Source organism: Thunnus thynnus, chromosome 2 (genome assembly GCF_963924715.1).
Source record: "Thunnus thynnus chromosome 2, fThuThy2.1, whole genome shotgun sequence".
NCBI lineage: Eukaryota > Metazoa > Chordata > Actinopteri > Scombriformes > Scombridae > Thunnus > Thunnus thynnus.
Window position 1 is genome coordinate 11,969,026 of NC_089518.1, and position 20,800 is coordinate 11,989,825.

The 20,800-nt window shown below is 40.6% G+C and overlaps 2 protein-coding genes across 6 annotated transcripts; one reads left to right on the forward strand and one right to left on the reverse strand.

Annotated features, from left to right (window-relative positions):
* The first annotated feature begins 93 nt into the window (after window positions 1-93).
* pgam5 (PGAM family member 5, serine/threonine protein phosphatase, mitochondrial) lies at window positions 94-5,827 on the forward strand. 2 transcript variants are annotated; one of them, XM_067603327.1, is made up of 6 exons: window positions 94-563; window positions 2,409-2,581; window positions 2,895-3,020; window positions 3,724-3,812; window positions 4,398-4,531; window positions 5,279-5,827. In XM_067603327.1, the coding sequence occupies exons 1-6, from the start codon at window positions 337-339 to the stop codon at window positions 5,427-5,429; spliced, it is 900 nt and encodes a 299-aa protein (XP_067459428.1). In that variant the 5' UTR covers window positions 94-336; the 3' UTR covers window positions 5,430-5,827. The 2 variants fall into 2 exon arrangements, with proteins under 2 accessions (XP_067459428.1, XP_067459437.1); XM_067603336.1 differs by having other exon boundaries at window positions 4,401-4,531.
* Window positions 5,828-5,915: 88 nt separating this feature from the next.
* ankle2 (ankyrin repeat and LEM domain containing 2) lies at window positions 5,916-20,599 on the reverse strand. 4 transcript variants are annotated; one of them, XM_067603286.1, is made up of 13 exons: window positions 20,468-20,599; window positions 17,722-18,231; window positions 16,298-16,492; window positions 14,346-14,530; window positions 13,354-13,542; window positions 13,132-13,254; window positions 12,730-12,793; window positions 12,319-12,498; window positions 12,113-12,215; window positions 10,685-10,875; window positions 9,581-10,451; window positions 9,119-9,250; window positions 5,916-7,955 (listed from the first exon to the last, which is right to left on the reverse strand). In XM_067603286.1, exons 2-13 carry the CDS (start codon window positions 18,218-18,220, stop codon window positions 7,745-7,747), a joined length of 2,943 nt encoding a protein of 980 aa, XP_067459387.1. In that variant the 5' UTR covers window positions 18,221-18,231; window positions 20,468-20,599; the 3' UTR covers window positions 5,916-7,744. The 4 variants fall into 4 exon arrangements, with proteins under 4 accessions (XP_067459387.1, XP_067459404.1, XP_067459380.1 ...); XM_067603303.1 differs by having other exon boundaries at window positions 20,459-20,480; XM_067603279.1 differs by lacking the exon at window positions 20,468-20,599 and adding an exon at window positions 19,212-19,350.
* Between the last annotated feature and the right edge of the window lie 201 nt (window positions 20,600-20,800).

Below are 20,800 nucleotides of genomic sequence, written 5' to 3' on the forward strand. Positions count from 1 at the left end.
TGGATTAGGGCGCCCTCGAGTGGCACATTTCTACATTTATGCGAAAGCAAATGTTTTGGCTCGCACTGGCCACCGTAGTGTTTGTAGGAAGCTGCCAAGATTAGCTTGCCATCTCCTGTGCCGACTGTATTTTTAGTTTCCACCGCGGTCTGGTACATATTGGTGCTACAAAAAGCGTATTTTATGTTCTTCTCTCGGGTTGGAATTAACAGCTAAAAGCCATTTAGCAACAGAAAACCTTGTGAGAAGAGATAGCGGTGCACTTTGTTAACAGCACATCAGTTAAGCTCAGCTAATTAGCTAGCATTAGTTTGCTGCTTCGAGGGAGCTCGCAGTATGTCGTATAGGAAAACTTTCAAACTTATTTGTGGGTTCGCCGGAGGCTCTGCGGTTCTAGTATTCGCGGCTGCCGCTGCAGACTCCCGCGGATATTTCGGTGAGCGCAGAGAGGCTGCCAGTCGGTGGCCGAAATTCACCGTCCTTCAAGCTGCGCAGCCGGCGTGGACATCAGCCAGCCACACACCCGCCCCGACGGGACACGCCTGGGACTTCAACTGGGATAAGTATGAGCCTCCACACGCGTTGTCTCACGACTGTGTGATTATTTGTACGAAGATGTTTTTGTGTTTTATGTTCTGTCCGTTTTCTACCTCACAGCTTTGTATGAGTGTAACGCCAAATCTTGTCTCCGTTGGACAATAGCCTTTCCAACGCGATGTAACGTTATTTTGGTTAAAATATGTTTAGGAGGAAATTTTAGGAGCGAGGCCAGGATCCTCCTAGTGGCACTGGCAGGTAGTGTCACCTCGCTGGCACCCTGTAACACCGCTGTGGCACCTCAGTGACATTCTGTGACACAGATGTGGCACCCTGTGACACTGCAGTGGCACCCTGTGACACCGCTGTGGCACCTCAGTGGCAGGCTGTGACACAGATGTGGCACCTCAGTCGCAGCCTGTGGTACTCTGTTGGCAGTTGAAAAACTCACTGTCAACTAGGGCAGGGCCAAATTTCCTGGTTTGTTTTAATTACAGGTCAGCAGCACGAAGTCTGTTTTATGATAGTTGTTGAGCAACCGTGTTCCACTTTTGTTTTTCATTCAGTTTATGTAATTACTGCCACCAAGGAGGTCATGATTTTGCCCACTTTGAAATAAAATAGAACAAAAAAATACTCATTACTAATCCTTCGTTTTATTGTTGCAAGAGTGAAATTGTGTGATATAAACAAAATTGTGGTTCAAACATCATTGAGAAAACATAAGTTTAGTAACATGTAGGCTATTTAATAAATAAGAAATAAAATGATAAAAGTCAGCTACAGGTTCATTTTTTTATTTACAAATTTGTTTGTTTTTCTTTTTTTGTGACATCTAAGCAGCAGCAAACTGACATAGTTAAGTGGTGTAAATATTAAAATATTAAATGAAATAGTATCGCGTGCTCTGGTAGCCTACTGGTAAGACACATGCCTCATATCCAGTTCAAGTCCGGCAGTGGACCTTTGTTGCATGTTGTGCCCCATGTCTCTCTCCCTTTATTTTTTCCTGTTATAACTACACTGTCCCTATGATAAAGGCATAAAGTCCCCCTCCTCATGTGTCTTAACCAGTAGGCTATCGGAGCATGCCGTATTATTACATTTAATATGTTAATATTTATACCACTTTACTATGTCAGTGTCAGTTGTCACTATGTCAGCTGACTTTTTCAGAATTTTATGTTTTATTAAGTTGCCTACGTTACTGAACTTATGTTTGCTAAATTATGTTTATGTTACACAATTTCACTCTTGCAATAATAAAACAGAGGATTAGTAAAGTGTCTAATTTTGTGCCTTTTTATTTCAAAACAGGCAAAATCATAACCTCCTTGGCAGAAGTAATTACATAAAATAAGTAAAAAAACAAAAAAGGTGAACGTGGATGCTAAACAACCATCCTAAAACAGATTAAGGGCTGCTGACAACCCAGGAAATTTGGTTGACAGCGAGTCTTTCAACTCCCACCAGAATGCCACAGGCTGCAACTACCTGCCAGTGCCACTAGGAGGATCCTGGCCTCACTGAATTTTAGATCTTGCTGAATGACCAAAGCTATATTTGAAGTTTTGGATTTATGCCAAATCTTAAGAGTGGGTCTTAAGGATCTGTAAGAGTTCACGATCCTTATTCTAAGAGGTGCATTGTCACTGAAAAGCAAATCTTGTATAAATAGCTTTTTTTTGAGTCTGGTGTAGGGATCTTTCCAAACAGTATAGAACAAGATATATGGAAGTTTTTCAATGTATCTTACCGACCATCTTCCTAAGTTATAGTTGTGTTAACCCAGTTTTCCATGCCTCACCTTAACCATGAGAGACTAAAGCCACTTCTAATCTCAAGATAACGGTCATCCTAACTCTTTTCAGGAGAGACCCATCTGCACTGACCAATGGGAAGAAGAAAGAGAGCGCAACTGAAGACCCCAGCTCCGAGCAGGACAATGGCAAACCTAAAGCTACACGCAACATCCTCCTCATCAGACACTCCCAGTACAACCTGAGCGGGATCAGCGACAAAGAGAGGATCCTCACACCATTAGGTCTAGTTTCAGAATGGCCTCTTAATGTCTTCTCATTGACCAGGAACACATTTTCCACTTTACAGTTTAGGGTGTTATATAATTGAAATGGAGGCTTACAAGTATGCATCAGCAGCTCTGGTGTGTGCTGTTGTATCTTTGTGTAAGTTGAAGGATGCAGTATAACTCTTTGCTTTTCTCAATGACACCATTAGAGCAGTTGGTTTAGTAACAACTTAAGTTACCAGTTACCAAAATTTTCCCCCATAGTCCAGTGACTGAAACTTATAGATGTGTGTTAAATATAATGATGACTGTCATGTCCCCTCTCCAGGTCGTGAGCAGGCTGAGTTGACAGGCAAGCGCCTGGCAGCGTTGGGACTGAAGTATGATGTTCTGATCCACTCAAGCATGGCCAGGGCCACAGAGACAGCAAATATCATCAGCAAGCACCTTCCAGGTAGTGGATAGATGCCACACTGCTTTTCAGAGCTGCACGGTCAAACACCCAGGCTTCTTACTTCTTTCTTTGCCTCCAGATTGGGAAAGTTTGGAAAGTTCATTAATTTTTTATTGTGCCAATCACTGTTTCAGTCTTAAAGGACTTCTTAGGATGCATGTTATATGAACAATAAATGATAAAGAAAAAAGAGATTAAGGTTAATGTTTAATATTGCTTTTTATCATCAGTGCGTACTAGATTTTAGCTGTATATTCACTATATTTGTGGTTGTTAAGAGCAGTCTACACCTAAAGTAGTTTTTGGTTTATTTATTTTTTTGTCTCATCTACAAAAAAATTCTTCTGACTTCTCATATGATTTTGAGTTTATTTGGATATTTGGACTAAAAAACATTGAGTATATTAGACAAACTATGTGGGGATAAGATTGCTACTGAAGTACAAAAGTGCTTTTTTAAAAATAATTATGTACTTGTGTAATTTTGGCCAGTATGTGCCTCTTCAAATATCTTAGCCACTTACTATATCAAGATATTGTTTGACTTGACACACTGTTAAAATTTCTATTCATATCCTCTTTATCTTTGTTGTATCTTGTTACTATTTAGATTCTGTATAGAACAGTACCAGTCAAAGCTGGTGCAGAAATGCAGAACATTAAATTAAATTTTATTTTGCCTCTGAATGTCATACGGACTTAGGAGTGGATCTGGTGAGCTGTGATTTGCTAAGAGAGGGTGCACCTATCGAGCCGGTTCCACCTGTCACTCACTGGAAGCCCGATGCTGTGGTGAGAGAAGCTGCACACACACACTACGAGAGCGGGCTGTTGGACTGATATTCTGTATTTGCATATCTTTGTATTTGGTTAGGTAGCTTTCTGCTGCCCACATGTCTGTGCAAATGTCCTGTCAAGTGCTTGTTAAGGCTCACAGCCAAGGGCTCCAAGCCAAAATCTGCCAATACATCAGTGCAATGCCACAGGAATGGACCACAGGAAGAGTTAATTTCCAAAATGCCAACGTTTTAAAGGAGGGTAGCAGCTGAAGATAAATCTTTTTATATCATGATATTCATTTAGATGAACATTTTGCCATTGTTACATAATCTGTTGCTAAAATTTAATTACTAAGGCTTTATTCAAGTAGGGTTGAGTCAATCACCTAATTTAGGTTTTATCTTCACAACTTTGTAAAATAACATTTGGAAAAACTTCACAGCTAGAGTATCAGTTGGCCTCATTTTGGAATGAAACTCCTCATACATTCCCCACATTGCACTGCAGCATCATGTATTGACTCTGTACTGACTGAGGGGTTCAGACAGAACCCTTTCATCTGACAAGGTGGCTTTCAACCTCTCTACCGTCCTCCAGCAGTACCATGAAGACGGAGCTCGCATTGAGGCAGCCTTCCGCCGCTACATCCACCGCGCTGACCCTAAGCAGAAGGAGGACAGCTATGAGATCATCGTCTGTCATGCCAATGTCATCCGTTATTTTGTCTGCAGGTTTGTGTCGCCGGCGGACTCCGTGGTCGCGGCTCAGCCGAGGCCAGAGCTTTGCCTCGTTGCTGCTAAGTTACTGGCTTCTTGTTGTGCTAACCATTATTCAAACTTTGCCGTAATAGATTCCCATAGTATTTTTTGATTGAATATGTGCTTGGCTTGTGTCATTGTGATTTTAATGGAATCCTGTAATGAATAGTTCAACCTTTCACTCTGTGTCCAGTCTTTATGCTAAGCTAGTTAACGATCTTGTGGTTGTAGCTTCACAATTTACCGTACAAACATGGAAGTGGTATCAATCTTCTCATCCAACACTGCAAAGAAGCTAATAAGCGTATTTTCCAAAATGTCAAACCATTCCTTATAAAGAAAAATGATTTTAATTGTAAATATTCTAGCTGCTTCATATGTAAGGCCTCCTCTTGGCCATATTAGACACTGTGGATAAAAAGGACGTTAAGTACATCAAAACACCATTTTGTTCCAAAGTCAAGTTTAATTCTCTGTAAGATGTCTGATTCTTTTATTAAACATTTGTTAATGCCTTGATTTTAGAATACACTGAATACACTGAAATGATTTGATTGAGCTTTAGTTTCAACAAGTGTATTTATCCTCCAAAATGACTACTTCTGGACCATGTCACATACATATAACTCAAATAATTTATTAAACAGGATGTAAAGATAACAGTTGCTCCAGTACTATGGTTCATTCTTAGCTGCTGTTATCTTTCTTTTGTTTTCTCAGGGCTCTGCAGTTTCCTCCAGAGGGCTGGTTGCGTATGGGCTTGAACAACGGCAGCATCACGTGGCTCACCATCCGCCCTAGCGGCAGGGTGGCCCTCAGAACTCTGGGAGACGCAGGATTCATGCCCCCGGACAAACTAACACGGACTTGATGGCCCAACACTGTAGGTTTCTGTGACTCAGATGCCCAGTTGGTCAGTCGCAGGATCAAAGCTCAGTTTTCTCCTTAAGTGTCTTGAAAATTACTTTGATGTTCTTACTTTGTAATTGAACTACCATCATGTAATGAGAGACTCTGTGGTGGCGTTGTTGTGATTACTTCCGTGCCATAGGATGCCAGCAGAAGTGAATTACAGCTGCATAGCAACTCCTCCTGAATGTAACTGAGGATTTTTACACAAGTGACTGACTGATTTTTAAACCAAAAAAAGGTGTATTTGTATAGCTGTCGTTAAAACAATTTATGCTCTTAGCTTTAAATGTGTCACTGAAGTGAGGATCGTGTTGTATGGTGCAGTTGAAATTAATAAAAATTATCATGAAAGCCTCAGTTTCTGTCACGTCCTTTCTTGTTGTTTTTACAATCATTGAAATCACTTGAGATACAATAATAAAGAAAAGCACAGACACTTTGGCAGTAAAGTAGGAGTGATGTTTTATTGATTAGTTGAAAGCAAATGAGGTCTAGACATACAGAAAGAGGATTCACCATGAAAGTTAATTTTTAATAAAGCACAGAATGCTAAAAGCACAAGAAGCATGTTTTAAGTTTTTTAGGTGCATTTTTGCAAAGTTCCACATTCATAAACATTCAGAGACCAGAATTAGATCTGTTGTCACCTTAGAGCACACGGATGACAATACAATCTTCTCAATGAAGTAGTTTGTGCTCTCGGATAAAGGTTTAGTTCACACAAAAAAAAGTACATTCAGAACACTTGTTTCTTCAACCTAAGTAGTGTGGCAATCTGAATATTTAAAATGAATGGCTCTTTTGTCCTAGACATAGCTGATAAGCCCTCATACAGCAGTGAATGTATCCTTAACATTACAAATAATTTGGATACAGCAGGTTTTCGCACATTAACATTCCACCATTAGACTAGAACCTGCTGTGTTTACATGAGTTTACTGTTAGCCAATTTGAACCACCAAACAGATTCATAACGTTGGACATTAAAGCTATATTAAGCTCTAGTTTTGAAATCAACAGATTCAAATTACTTCTAATGTGAAGGGTTGTGAGCCCACTGGGAATCAACACCCAACTATGTGCAGCTCTTAGCCAATCATTTGTGTTCTCTGTAAGCATAAGGCAGTTTTTTAATATCAAGATGGCCATTAAAGGCAATAGTAAGTTAATAAATATATCCGGGTTCTGTAGCTGTTGAGTTAAGTTTCAGAATCTTTCTGTCCCCTTGTGGATAAAATTTGCTTAATGTAGCTTTAAGGTGGTCTCAGACTGGGCACTCAGAAGGTTTAGCCCAGATAAGAAACTGAAATTACACTTCACTGATGGGTGTGTTTTATCATTTACTCTCACACTGTGGGAGATGCTTGAGATTGAGAGATATTTCAAAGAAAAAAACAAAACAAAAATTGCACAGTCTAAGGCCGCCGACAGTGGCAGAAAGGAAAAGTCAAGACATGTCCAGGAACCACCGAGAAAACATGGAAAATGTATCCATTTATTGAAGAACAAAATAAAAGCATGGAAGATCTCAGTCTTATCAGTTTTTCCCGTGTTTGCTGTCATCACCTGTGACCGATGTAGTCAGTAAATTTCCAGATATTTCGTGTATGAGCTAGAGCGCGTGTCCAAACTGACAGAACTCGTCCATCACGTCAAAAAATTAAGGCAATTCCTGAACTGAGGAAAACATAGGAAATGGCAGTCGGTTTTAACACCATTAATAAAAACATTTAATTTTTGTGCTACTGACCAACATACAAAAAATAATTTTTAAAATATTGACATTTTACTTTTTTTTTTTTTTTTTTTAAGAACATCTTCAGTGACAGAATCCTGTTGAGGATTCCACACTAAGGTTTTAGTGACGAACTAACTTTGGGGAGTGCGGCTTGTATTCACGATATCCAAAAAAGTTGACTCAGGCTATGATACAGGTGCGACCAATTGCCACAAATAACATTACCGTCAATTCAACAGGGTCCACACCCATACAGTACATACATCAGCAAGGTTTCTTTTTTTCCTTTTTAGAGTCTTGAGTGTACATTACAACCTAACGTGATGAGAATTCCTGTATTACATAGGAGTAGTACCATACATCATTAATACAAATCTTCCACACACTTGTGCATATTTCTGTTAGGTATGTGGTTTCTGAGCTCTGGTGTAGTCACCTTGGTGCAGCTGGGTTGGGGGTGGGAAGGGGGGTGTGGTGGGTTTAGGGCTTGTAGAGGGTATGGCAGCAGTGGTTGGAGGCAGGGGAGGAGTGGGTAGTTAGATTGGAGGCTCGTTCAAGTGCTTGAGGCGGATGCGCTGGATGTAGCTAGCATTGGCAGGGCTGTAACGGCTGGGGCTGAAGTCTGGTGAGGCGACGTGCCGGGCAGGGCTGAAGCGTCCGGTGGGAGACATCAGGCCGCTGACCGGGGAGCCGGGAGTCTGAGGCTGCATCCTGAGTCGTGGTTTAACCACTGCAGGGCTAGTCCAGCTAGATGATACACATGAACACCAATCAGTGGTTACATTTACAATACTGTTTGCTTCTAATGCTGAAACATAAAATTAGTACAGATTTTACTTCCCTGTAGCACAGAATGACCACAACCTGTCTGTAGAGGGCCGACAGGGTTACTGCACTGGGTGCTGAAAGGTTCTTTCTGCATCTAAAGAATCTCTTTTTTGTGCTGTCATTTTTTACTAAGAGACGTGGCTACACATACCAGACATCACTTCTCGAAAAGTCTGGACTCAAGAGTGCAAAGTTTTCACAATTGTTTCTTTATATATTTATTGTCTGGGACAAAAATACCCCACCCACTGGCATTTCACCTCACTACTAGTCCTAAAAAGTCTTGAGATTGCAAAAGTTTTTCACTGCAAAAGCTGAAACGCCTTCCCTGCACCACATATATCTGTTGAATTTCTGCCTTAATAACCATGCTTTCTCCTCTTTTTGGCTGGACTGGTCATGGACCAGCCCTATAACTGCCACTATCCCTGTAACAAATTGGCCACAATTTCACACATTGATCATACACACTCCAGCCATATACTAGGTTTTGACATAGTCTTGTTTGTGAAAATATGTGACCAAATCACATATTGGGTAATGAATATCGTCCACGTATTAGTCATTTATTATTTCAGATATCCCACCAAAAAAATCATTTCAGTGTGGTGTACGAGGACTGTATGAACAACCTCAGAGATGACAGACTGTATAAATCTGCCTTTACATTGCCTAATTTCTTTAGCTTGGCTTTGAATGGGCAGCTCTGAAGTCTGAAAACTGTTTCAGAGCTGTTCATTTTTTGTTAGCATATTGATATTTGAGATAATATTTGAAAGATATCTAACAGGCCAATTTATGAAAGACTACTACATATGTAAATGTAGTCACTGACATCACAGTCCATCATGTGAGGCTGTGCACTTCTCCAAACAAATGATCCCTGATACTAAAATGTTTCCCTACATAATATTTATTACAGTACCTAGTCTTTAATCTAATAATCTGGCTTTATCAACCACTGAAAACTAAAGCCTCACTTTTATCATAAATACACAGTATAGTCAGCAGACCAACAATATACAACAATATGCAAGGCAATAAATGTCATAAATAAATAAATGTCAGCCAAGCTTACTAACCTCTGCATGTCTGATGCAGAAAACGACTTCATTGTGCTCTTCCACTTATGAATGCTGGGATATTTTTGGGAATCGATTTCTATGCCTTCTACTGCTGACAAGACCTCTCTGTCCAACTTGGTTGGTGAATCCCTGTGAAAACATGAAAGACAAATCACATAAGCTGCTATCTACAGTGCCATTCGCATCATAAATCGTGTCATAATCGAATCACTGAACCCTTTTGTAACTGGCTACCTGTCACATATAATACTAATCAACAGTAGACAGAGTTATCTGGTCTTGCAGTACACATATCTAGACTACAATAAGAGAACATTGTGCCCAAAAAATATTACAAGGGGTTCACTAATTATTGCTAACTATATTATCAGTTGTTTATATTTATAACACATGAGCATTAAGTTCCTCCTTTATCTATGATCCCATAATGCCCCCTGCAGAAAAACAAGTGTGACTCACCCATCGATGTAAAGTCCTTTTCTAATGTGCGGTGGGGTCCTGGGTAGGAACTCATGGGAGTTATCTAAGGACTTATAAGAGGACCCTGATGATCCTGAGCTGCTCAGGTCCCTTCCCCCATGGTCCCATGATTTGGACCTAGCACAGAAGTTGCGCCCCCCTGATACCGACCCCCTAGTCCTGCCCAGCATCTCCAGGCTCTCCTCTGCTTCAAAGTACTCCTCTGAGCTGCCACTGCTACGCCTCTCCTCTGCCCCTCCTCCCTCTGTTCTCCAGCCTGGCCCCTCCACAGCCTCACCGTCCTGGCTACTGTGACCCAGAGACAAGCGGTTCAGCCCACAGCTCAGGTCTGTAGCTGAGGAGGAGCTGTAGGAGTCCCGGAGCTCCCTGTGCCGACTCCCTCCACTGCTCCTCCTCTCCCTGCAGCTGGTGGGGCTGTCTAGTGGCTCTTGCAGCGACATGCGCTCAAACTCCACCATGAGGTTGGAGATGGGCGACAGCAGGCAGGAGGAGGATGGGGAGGTGCGAGGAGACACCTTATCTCCGTTATGAGTCCTATCTCTTGAGGAGGAGCACAGCCCGTTTTTGCAGACGACGCCGGGCGACAGGAGGCTGTTGTCGCAGCAGCACAGCAGGTCCTGCTCGGCCGCCGTCTCGATTAGGTCGGCCCCACGGTGGTGCAGTGCAATGGGCAAGATGTGGAACTCGCGACCACCCACGGCTCCCTTCAGGCCGTCCTTGGATGCAGCAGAGGAGGTGATGCTGGTGAGTGCTGCGTTCTGCCGGTTCTTCATCTCCTCAAGGCTGATGTCATCACCCTCGTCCAGGAAGGCACCAACAGAGATGGAGTTGCAGAATTTTTGGGGCTTGCCTGTAAACAGATGATGAATGACCAAAACAGATCTGTGACTCATCATTATCATAATATTCTTCATGGCAGAAGATTACGTAGCTTTGCAAAATCCTTCTATTTCATATCTGACAAGAGGCTATGGCTGAGAACATTACACTGATTACAATGCCAAATAACAGATTCAATCAGGGAGACTTTTTATACTTTTTTCAGGACTTGCAGCTTCTCTGATATAGAGCAGGTGAGGGTACCTGGAGAGGGGGTTTTAAACCTGTTGCTGGTCTCATTCTCCCCGGCTTCTTCGTGAGCACGTGGGCTGAAGTCCTTCTTGCTCAGGTACTCTTCCAGCTTGCGGAGCCCCTCAGTCGATGACAAATCAACAAAACTGTCAAGGAAGTCCCAGTACTCAGCCCAGGGGTGGCCCATGTTATGAGCCAGGTCTCTATAGAGAGAAGACGACTTAGCAATTAGATTATTACACATACAATTAAGTCATATCTCTGTATTTATTAGTGAAAAAAAAGGTGTATAAAATATTTCAAAGAGAAGGAAATAGTCAGATAATGTACAATGTTTATTAACAGTACATCAATTTCACAAAACAAATCCGCCACGTATACATATCAGAACACTGATACGTCGTGCTAATAAACCAAAGATTTATTCCTTTTCTATGGCAGTAAACAAAAAACACACAACCTGCCGATGACTAACTGCTATGTTCAGAGATTTACAAGATATTCAGGGCCGACGAGTGATGACGGTAACGTTAACATGATAAACAGCAGGACTACAGCTACGTGCTGCTGACACTCTCCAGCAGACAGCCAGACACACACACACACACACACACACACGCCAGAGAGCCTCTTGGTGCTGAGCCGCTAGTTCAGCTGCAACACAGTTACCACACAGAAACTTTCACAAAGGGCCATGAATGTTCTTCTAGTGACTCCAGTGAACTCTCTGTGTTTCTAGCGTGGACACTGAGAGTCTGACAGCAGCTGCTCATTTTACTTGCATTTTTCCTTGTCGTCACCTTCAATTTCTGTCTGTCTATCTGATTGTCACCAGTCTGTTCAGTGCCTACATAAGAAGGCAGAGGGTAGTGGCGTTGTGGTAATTGTAAGCCAAAGTAGCTGAATCTATTCTGAGTAGTCCTGGGGTTAAAAAAAACCAACAACATATTGATACTTGGAGCCAGAGTATAACGTATCGCAAGTGGAAATATAGCGATATGTTAGAATATCAAGTTTTTGTCCCACCCCTACTAAAAAGTATGTACATGACTAGATTTCACTCCAATTTTATAGATTGTCTTTATGTCTGAGAATAACATGCTGTCACAGTGGCAGTGGAGCATTTCTTAATACAAGTTTAATATTTGCCTAATATTGAATATGTGCTTTTTTTACATTTTTAATTCAAATAATTTTTTTTTCTTTGAGATTGAGTGTGTAGTACACATGGCCCAACATGTCTATAGGTGTAAACAGTATTTATTTCAGTGTATTCTCTTCATGCATCACATCAACTGCAATAAGCCCAGCAGTATCACAATATTTTTACAATCTTTTAACAAGTAGCCCTTCCTTTTAAAAAGGTAAGACAACATGCAGAAGGTTATCAATCTCAGCTTTAAGGACAATATTAGCGTGATATGGTTATTGTGGACTTACCTGCCCACTCTCTCCACCCCACGGTCAGGATCAGACTTGAGGATGTGGTGGAAAATCTCAGCTCGGTCTCTGGGTGGCGTCTTCCAGGACCGGCGAAAGTCATCTGCCTACGGGGGAAGATCATATTCTCTGGTCATTTTATGTTTTGAATGATGTATGTGCTAACTGTGTTTAATGAACTTGAGCTTAGTAAACGGGTAAAGAACTTGCTTTAGAGGGGCTCAACGGGCCAGCAAAGGCTGTGACAGTCATCACTGGATCCATCGGGCTTCTTGTATGCCGCTGGATGAGAGAGAGACTTTCTGAGGACTCGGGTGACCACGTAGCACCGATGATGGGCTGAGAGCTGTTGTCGGTTGCCCTCAGCAAAGGAATATAGCAGCGGTCTGTAAGACAACAGACAATTTAAAGTTAATATAACACTGTTAGATGGACATAACTTTTATTCAGAGCACTTTACATTTTCAATAAGGGTAGCACCAATAGGAATCAAATTCAAAATATATGATGTAACATGCGGTTTCTACTTAACCGAGCCACTCCTACAAGAAACCTACAAGAAACAGAGGAAAATAGGAACACTAAGATTTAATGTTTAAATAAAGTTGTGTCCTTACCCTCCAAATAGTCATTTATCTTCTGCCTCACTTCTTGGGTTTTATTTTTTCTGCTACAAATAAGCTGTGGAAAGCAAAAAACAAACAATTGGTAGATATATGTACAGCTGACGACATACAACTGTTGCTGGATTAGCTGGGGAAAGAATTTGCTCATGCTCATCTAAATTTAGCCTTCAATGTGCAGTGAGTGATTGTTGACAAAAAGCAAGCTAAAAGGTCAACCTGAGTGAGCTAAGCCGTCCTTCCCTCAGCTGCTACTGCCTGGATATCTTTCAGTGTTCAGCAGTACTGTACAAGGCTGCTACACGGCATGAATGTGTTCAGCACAACCCAGGCTTTGCTAAATCTGTTCTTTCTCAGTGTGCATGTTACTAAGGGTTAAAAATAAAACTCCCTTACATCACAAGGCTTCTGGCCATCCTTGTTCTTGCAGTTCTTATCGATGTCAGGATGTGAGCACAGGACATTGACCACCTCTGGGCACCCAAACTTACAGGCAAAGTGGAGTGGTGTTTCAAATCCCTGAGACAAACAGGCAGAATACAATATGAACATAGCCCATCATACTTTGTGAAAGAATCTAATCTAATCTGGTTTAGCTGGTTTGGTTCAAGAACTTACAGCCTTATCTGGAGTGTTGAGGTAAAGATCCACAATGTAGTGGATACGTTTCTGCAGCATGACTTCCTGGTCATCTGGGTACATGAGGCGCATGAACTCTGGATTCTCCAAGGTGTCCAGCAGCAGCTGGGCGATGCCCCCCTGGTTCTCCTTGGCTGCCACATGCATTACATTGTACCTGCAGCCCTCCTGAACAGACAAAATAGAGGAACAACTGGATGGATCAGGGCATAATCCTCATTAATCTTCTGTCAACAGGGAAGGATGCTTATTTTTATCCAAAAGCTGACCTTAACTTCACCTGCTGAAGTTAGGATGTATCACCCAACCTTCTGTATTGCCAACTGAATGTAGTTAAAGATGTGAAACTATAAATGAGCAAGATAAGAAAACTGACCAATGAATGAACATGAGGTGAAACAGTAAAAAAAGATAACATTGTTATTGTACTACTGATGTAGGTCTGATACTTTTTAAGGCCTACAATCATCAGCTATATCCACAGATGAAGCATTACAATGTACCAAAATAATTGCATTGTTCTTATGTGTTCTGTTTATCTGATGCTGTTTTAAGACAATGACTTCATCTAACTCAGATATATTAAATGAATTGAAAATAAAAAAATAATAAATTAAACAAATTTATTTAGAATAACTGCTATTCAAAACTATCTAAAATGTATTTACTGAACACACACACATGCAGAGAGTCATTTCAGCAACTGCAAGCTTGACAAGGGCATTTGTTAAAGGTTGGCGCTGATGTGGAAAAGACGTTTTTATATCAACAAATGACAACGGCGAAGACAGGCAACCCATCTCTATTAACAGCAAATAGTTTCCACAGAGTTTGAGAAACCACAGCCCCAATACAATTTCAAACACTGATGCCTCTTAATTTCACTTCACTCATCCTAACGTCACAAAAATAGATCAGAAAGTGTCAATAAAACTAAGCAGAGGTAGAAGAAATACACTTCATATTCTTACTTGCACAATAGTGGGATTATCCCCTGAGCCAATGAGATAACGTGGGTTGCTCCAGACCAGCTCACTGAAGGCCACCTCATCGCCCTTTTCCACAGCTTTCCTCAGTTTGGCCGTAAGGTCCTGGGTGCGTGGACTCTTGAAACTGTTGGCCCGCTCACGGTTAATGGTATCAACCTCCATGTTGTCTGGTGTGGAGAGGGAGAGGAGAGTGAAAGGACGAACACCGCTGTCAAAAACTATAGTTCAGGGCTGGTGTGCACCATGATGAAACTGTGGCGTTGTGTAGATTGGTGTGCATCGGTTTGTTTTTCTGTTTTTTGACCTGACTTTGACAAAACTTGGAGGAATGATGCATCTCACCACTATATTGACATTTTCAAAATTACAATGATTAGCTCAAAGGAGGCGCTGAGATCACTGTAAATTATGCAGATTGTTCCTGGAAACAATCGGAAAGTTTGAGGATTCAGAAACATTTAAAAAACACAAGTTATGACATGTAAAATGAGGAAGAAATGTTTCAGATTCTGCACTATTTCTAGGTCAGCGATCAATATAAGCAAATTTGTGGCACTGACCAACTTAACTCCTTTGTACAAAAGGTCAGATTTCCTCGAGTTGCATCCCTTCCATTAAAGCATGCATTCAGATCACACTCGGGTGGATTTTATCTACTCATCGGAGGCTTGTTCAAGTAACTCAACTTGCAGCCAGTGTTCACCTGTTATAAATATGGCTATATAGCGTTGTGATGGTGGGAAACATGGCATCAGAACTAAGTGAAAGTGTCAGAAGTCAAATTGTTAATCTAAGCAATATAAGGGCTTTCTCAGCATCAAATCATGGCTGAACTAAAGGTTTCTAAGGGAGCAATGCATGGAACTTTAACGCTTTGCAGAAACTGGATCAGTTGTATCCAAAGCACGATCAGGCAGACCAAAAGTTACCACACCATCAGAAGATCAATACATCAAGCTTAGTTCACAGAGAGGTAGAAAGCAACTTCATCACAAATACAGAATTTGCTAAATAAAGAACGCAGGACTCTAATCAGCAAAAGTACTGTCAAAAGAAGGCTGTCTTGTAGTGGTCTCAGAGGACGAGTAGCAGTTTCTAAATCACATCTCAGGAGGGGAAACAAGGCCAAAAGCTTTGGGTGGGCTAATACCAAATTTAGTCCTATTTACTGATGAAGTTTGAGACTTATGGCAGTAAAAGAAGTGTGTATGTAAGGAGATGAACAGGAGAAAGACTGATACCGCAGTGTATCAAACCCACAGTGAAACATGGTATGAGAATATTCAAGTCTGGGGATATTTTACAGACTCTGGAGTTGGACACTTGCACCGAATTGACTACACCCTGATCGAGGAGAAGTACCATTCTATTCTTCAGAGACATGCTGGACCCTCTGGTTTGCATCTTTGTGAGGAAAAATTCATACTGCAGCAGGATAATAACCCCAAACACACCTCAAAGCTTTGCAAGAACTGACTGAAGACCAAAGAAGACCAAGGACTCCTGACTGTCATGGACTTTCCTCTACAGTCACCTGACCTCAACCCCACTGAATATTTATGGGGGCACTAGAAGACTGAGAAAGATGAGCTTTCAGTGGCATCAGAAGAAGCTCTTTGGAACATTGTCAAATCCTGCTGGGATAACACGGGTCATCAGGTTTTGCACAAACTTGTGGAGTCCATGCCAGCTGCAGTGTACGCTGTCATTAAAGCTAAAGGGGGACACAGCATATACTAAACTTCTGTCATTCATCTACATTTTTCAAAGATTCAACTTTTCAATCAAATTGTTAAGCTGATATTATCGTTTGTAATGAAAAAAATAGTATTACATTAAAAACAAATGCAAAATAGAAGCATCTTGATATAACAGGGGGTGTTGATTAAGGCCCTTTTTACAGAGCGGCCTCACACACACACTCATCTACTTACCTTTACTAATGACCAGGCCTGGTTTGACAGGAGATACACAGGCTGCAGATTTGCTTGGAGAGAGGAAATAGTCACAGATGCCCTTGGCAAACTTCTCAGCATCCTCACGGTTGGAGAAGGGTTTGAAGCGGGCTCCCTTCATCATCTTTACAGCTTGAAGGGCATCTTTCTTGTCTGTATATACATGTGCTTTCTCTACAGACAAACACACTCAGAATGAGCATTTTTTTTACATTTTCAATTGTTCCACATGATGAGAGCCAGATTTTTTTCCCATTAATTACAAGATTTTTTTTGCATAATTTTCACTTCTACTCAGCCTGTAATGTCTGCTGCTTTTGCAGTTGCAACAAAAGCCTGCCCTGACAAATTAACATTAACAGCATTGATTTTTGGAGTAGCTCAAGATTAATTTAGATCAATACTCTATTCCAGAGAGGTCAAGCTGTGCTACTGCCCTGTTTCTTACAACAAAAGAAACAGCAAAAAATGTTTTCATCCACATCACTAACAAATGTGGATGTCTGACTGTACTCCTGAACAAATACAGAAACTGGACAACATAGTAGGTACACGAATAAACAAACAAGCAACAGGATAATCTGTTATGGCGGACTTTGGTCTCAGTATAAGGCCAAAAATCGAACTATCAAAGAAAATCGTGCTCACAGGCGTTGTGTAGTTTTTATTGCTAGTAGAGGGAAGTATCAAAGTATTTATAACTATGACTAAAGGTGTGAAAATAGGAAAAAGGAACCTCCTTTCAACAATATAATTGTTTGGTAAAGAATTATCAAGTGCAGTGAAAACTATCACCATCTTTAACTGTAATTTCAACAAACATGGATATAATCTGTTCCTGACTGGATGTGAATGTTAACAATTAGAGTTTTTTGTCTCTCAGACATGGCACAATTAGATACTTAAGAATTAGACTTTCATTGGCACAAAAAGACATCAACCCCTCAATGTCACCTTAATATCATTGTTGTACACCACTAAATCAAGTTTAATGATTTGGAGTGGAGATATATGATTTATTTTTATTTTTGCTTATCTTCCTCACTATGCTATCTATTAATAAATGCATCATCCTTATTTTTTTCATTTGAAAATTTCTTACAACGCTAACTACCTTACTGAATGTTATGTTCAGTTTGATGTTTGCTATTGTGCACTTACAAAATCGAACTGTGTGAAATTATGTTGGGTTTTCAACTTCACAAAAAGTATACACTACATATGTGTAGTCATGGCTGAAAGGTATTTTTTCTACATGTATCTAAACTTTTTTTTCTGCTGTTCCCTAATTTCAAGAACACCTGACAAAGAATCTTGAGCTTTGATGTAACTTTTGCTACATTTCAATATATAACACTGAAAAATGTATGAAAACCACAAAAGTAACAAGCTCATTCTCTTACCATTTCTAGCCAAAACATCCTCCCACAGCGGACATACTCCATAATACAAGGTTGGGGACACTTGTGCGGCCTTTGAAGGAGTTTCCGTTTTGGACTGAGAGTTACTGCCTACAGCAGAGCTGTCTGAGGGTGTCTTTACTGAGATCTCTTCTTCCTCTGGAGGGTTGAGACCGACACCATAGCCAAAGTCCGACTCTTCGCTGGCAATCTCAGTAGGGTTGCTGCTAGATGCAGCAGTGGGTGCAACTGCTGAGGTGGCACATGACACAGGTTTGGCATGTTCGGCAACAGAAGCCACACTGGCTGAGATGCCTGCAGACGAGCTATTGTCCGATTCAGTGGCACTGCTCTCTGGCCCAGCGAGCACTCGGGCAAGCTTCCTCTCAAAGGTGGCTCGGGTGGTAGCTGTGATAGGGCCGCACTTTACGTTTGCCCGAGCGAACTCCTCACGCAGTTCATCGGCACTTAGCCCCCTCAGCCTGCTCAGAACCGCCTCCATGCTTCAGCTCCCTAAAACACATCAGAATATGCTTCAGCAATCATGACCATCAGATATTAATAAACTAAATAACCACGTAGGGAAACAGAATGATCAGTTAATACTACAAGAGTTACTAAGTCAGATTTCTTTCTTCTACTGTGAATGCTATTTAAAAATTGCAGTTCCAGGTAGACAATAGTAAATATCATTTAGATGACCTGCTACCATTATTCCCAAAAAACAACCACATTGTTAGAAAAGCATTAATTCTTTGCCTTTCAAAGAATGTGAACTCTAACCTTCATTTAATTTGGTTTCACTTAGTGTGACCTACTGAATGCCTATGATTCAAAAAACTATTGTTATCTGGAACAGGAAACTGGACAAATTCTAAAATAAATAAATAATAAAGCAATCTATTATCACTCAACAGCTTAGTGCTGTGTGTACACGTTAATATTAAATGCCATTTAACCTTTTCATAACCAAACAAGCGGTCACACACACGTTGTAAAATTCAATACAGACGAACAAGTAAACCATTGCCCTTCAGTGCAAAGCATCAAGATGTAGGTAGCGCGGCTCTATCACATAACTGATAGCTTATGATCAGCTATATATTGTAAATATAAGTCCCGGGTAAAGACATACATGTTACTGTAGCCCCATGAATCCATTCAGCCTATTATACCATATTTGAAAACAACCACATACATACATGTAAAACTAGCCTCTGCTAGCTCGCTTGCTAACCAACAAGTCAGCTTTAGCAGCCGGGGAAACTGCTTTGATGAAAATCTAGTCTAACACAGAGTAAAGCTAAAAATCTGGGCTGGAATAATAACGATGACAAAGATACAAAAAAAACTGATAAATTGTAATAACATTACTCGGTTCGTTCGCATGCTGTCACGCCCAAAGTATGTCATTCGAGGTTCGTGGTGATGATGCCGATAAAAATCAAAGTGTACGTGATGACATCTAGTAACAAATGCGTCCCTATACTCACCAAGGAACATTTTTATTTAATATACGCGGAGCTATGGGGAATCGTTGTTAGTTTTGCACAGATATCATAAAACTGTTTGATAGACACAAAAGCTGGATACGGTCTGGAATAGTCTCATTGTTTACAACATGTTCTGCGCATGCTCAGTTTCAAGGGAGGGCGCATGCTGCGTTCCAGACCTGTAGGAAGTTTTGAAATTTCGGCGAAAATTAAGATGTTGCGTGTTATGTGACTCTACGCAGAAATAAAATAAAGTTAATCATTTCATCAAGATCACGCATCACATTCTGAAGAGAATCATCGCTGAATTTATACATTACGCAAATTTTTTGTACTATAGCGGTAATTATTTTTCGGTAAATATCACATACTTCAAAAGATCACTAAATTTGACTCGCTGGCCATTGTCGCTCACAAATGATGCACATAGTTTGCGTTTAAAAAATAAATAAAAAATAATATTTACCATTTGTTGATAAAAGATATCGTATCACAGAAAACACTTTTTCTACTACATTGAAAAGTTGTTGTGCCTAGCAATAATGATTAATTATTAGTTATTTAGCTGCAAAGTACCTAAATGTGTATCCCCAGAAAACCATAAAAATACACGCTTAATCGTGCCAATAGGGTTTAGGAAATTGATATCATCTACCGCTTAAAATAGTATTTTGAGTAATGCTTTATATTTCCGTACTTTCCCTAAGCCGTGAATGTAGCATCATGCTCCCCAGTAGCAGACGTGACTAATCCAAGGAAACGATAACCTAGAAACCGCCCGTTGAGGTATTTCTAGTCAACAAAACGTCTTACAATTTTTAAAAACAACTGGAAAATGACGACTTCATTACAAATATGTTGATCTAAGGATCACAAAAAGACGATTCATGTCGGCACAAGCCCATTTATACAGGGCCAACTTGGGCAAGCATGTAACTTAACGTTAGTATATGAGGTATTCATACAAGAGCTGAAACAAATATCTATATAGATAACTGTCATAGGCGGAGCCAAGGAAAAGTAGATTGAATATATCTAACGTTAACTGTTACATGATCCCTTGTAGGAGACGGAGTTTGACATGCATGCTAACATTAGCCACCTAGCAAGATAAGAAGCGAATTACTCAAGCCGCCCGTTAGCAATAACGGCCATAAGAAAGCATTAACAGTTTGTTTTCTTACTGAACATATGGAAGTGACAGAGGACAAAATAACTGCTAGCTTAAATGTTTATATTAATTGTACCATGCCCACCTCCTCCTCTCCACCCGGCTACTGTTGCTAGGTGTTCTTTTTCTCACCGCGACGGTTTCAAAATGCAGAGCGCGATGACCCGCTTCCGCCCAACATAGTGCCTGAACGAAATAACCACGTAAACGTGCTGAAATAGACCAGAAAACAAGTTGCAAATGAAGCACCTCAACCCCATCAAATGCATATATATAAAAAAGAAAGTCAGAGAAGAAGTTGATGAAATGAACAGATCTGTGTGCTGTCCTTCTCCTTCAACTATGAGATAAGTTGCAAAATATTTATAAAGTAGCTTTTGTAGAGACAACATATTTCTGTTGATGTGTTTCTTCTGTT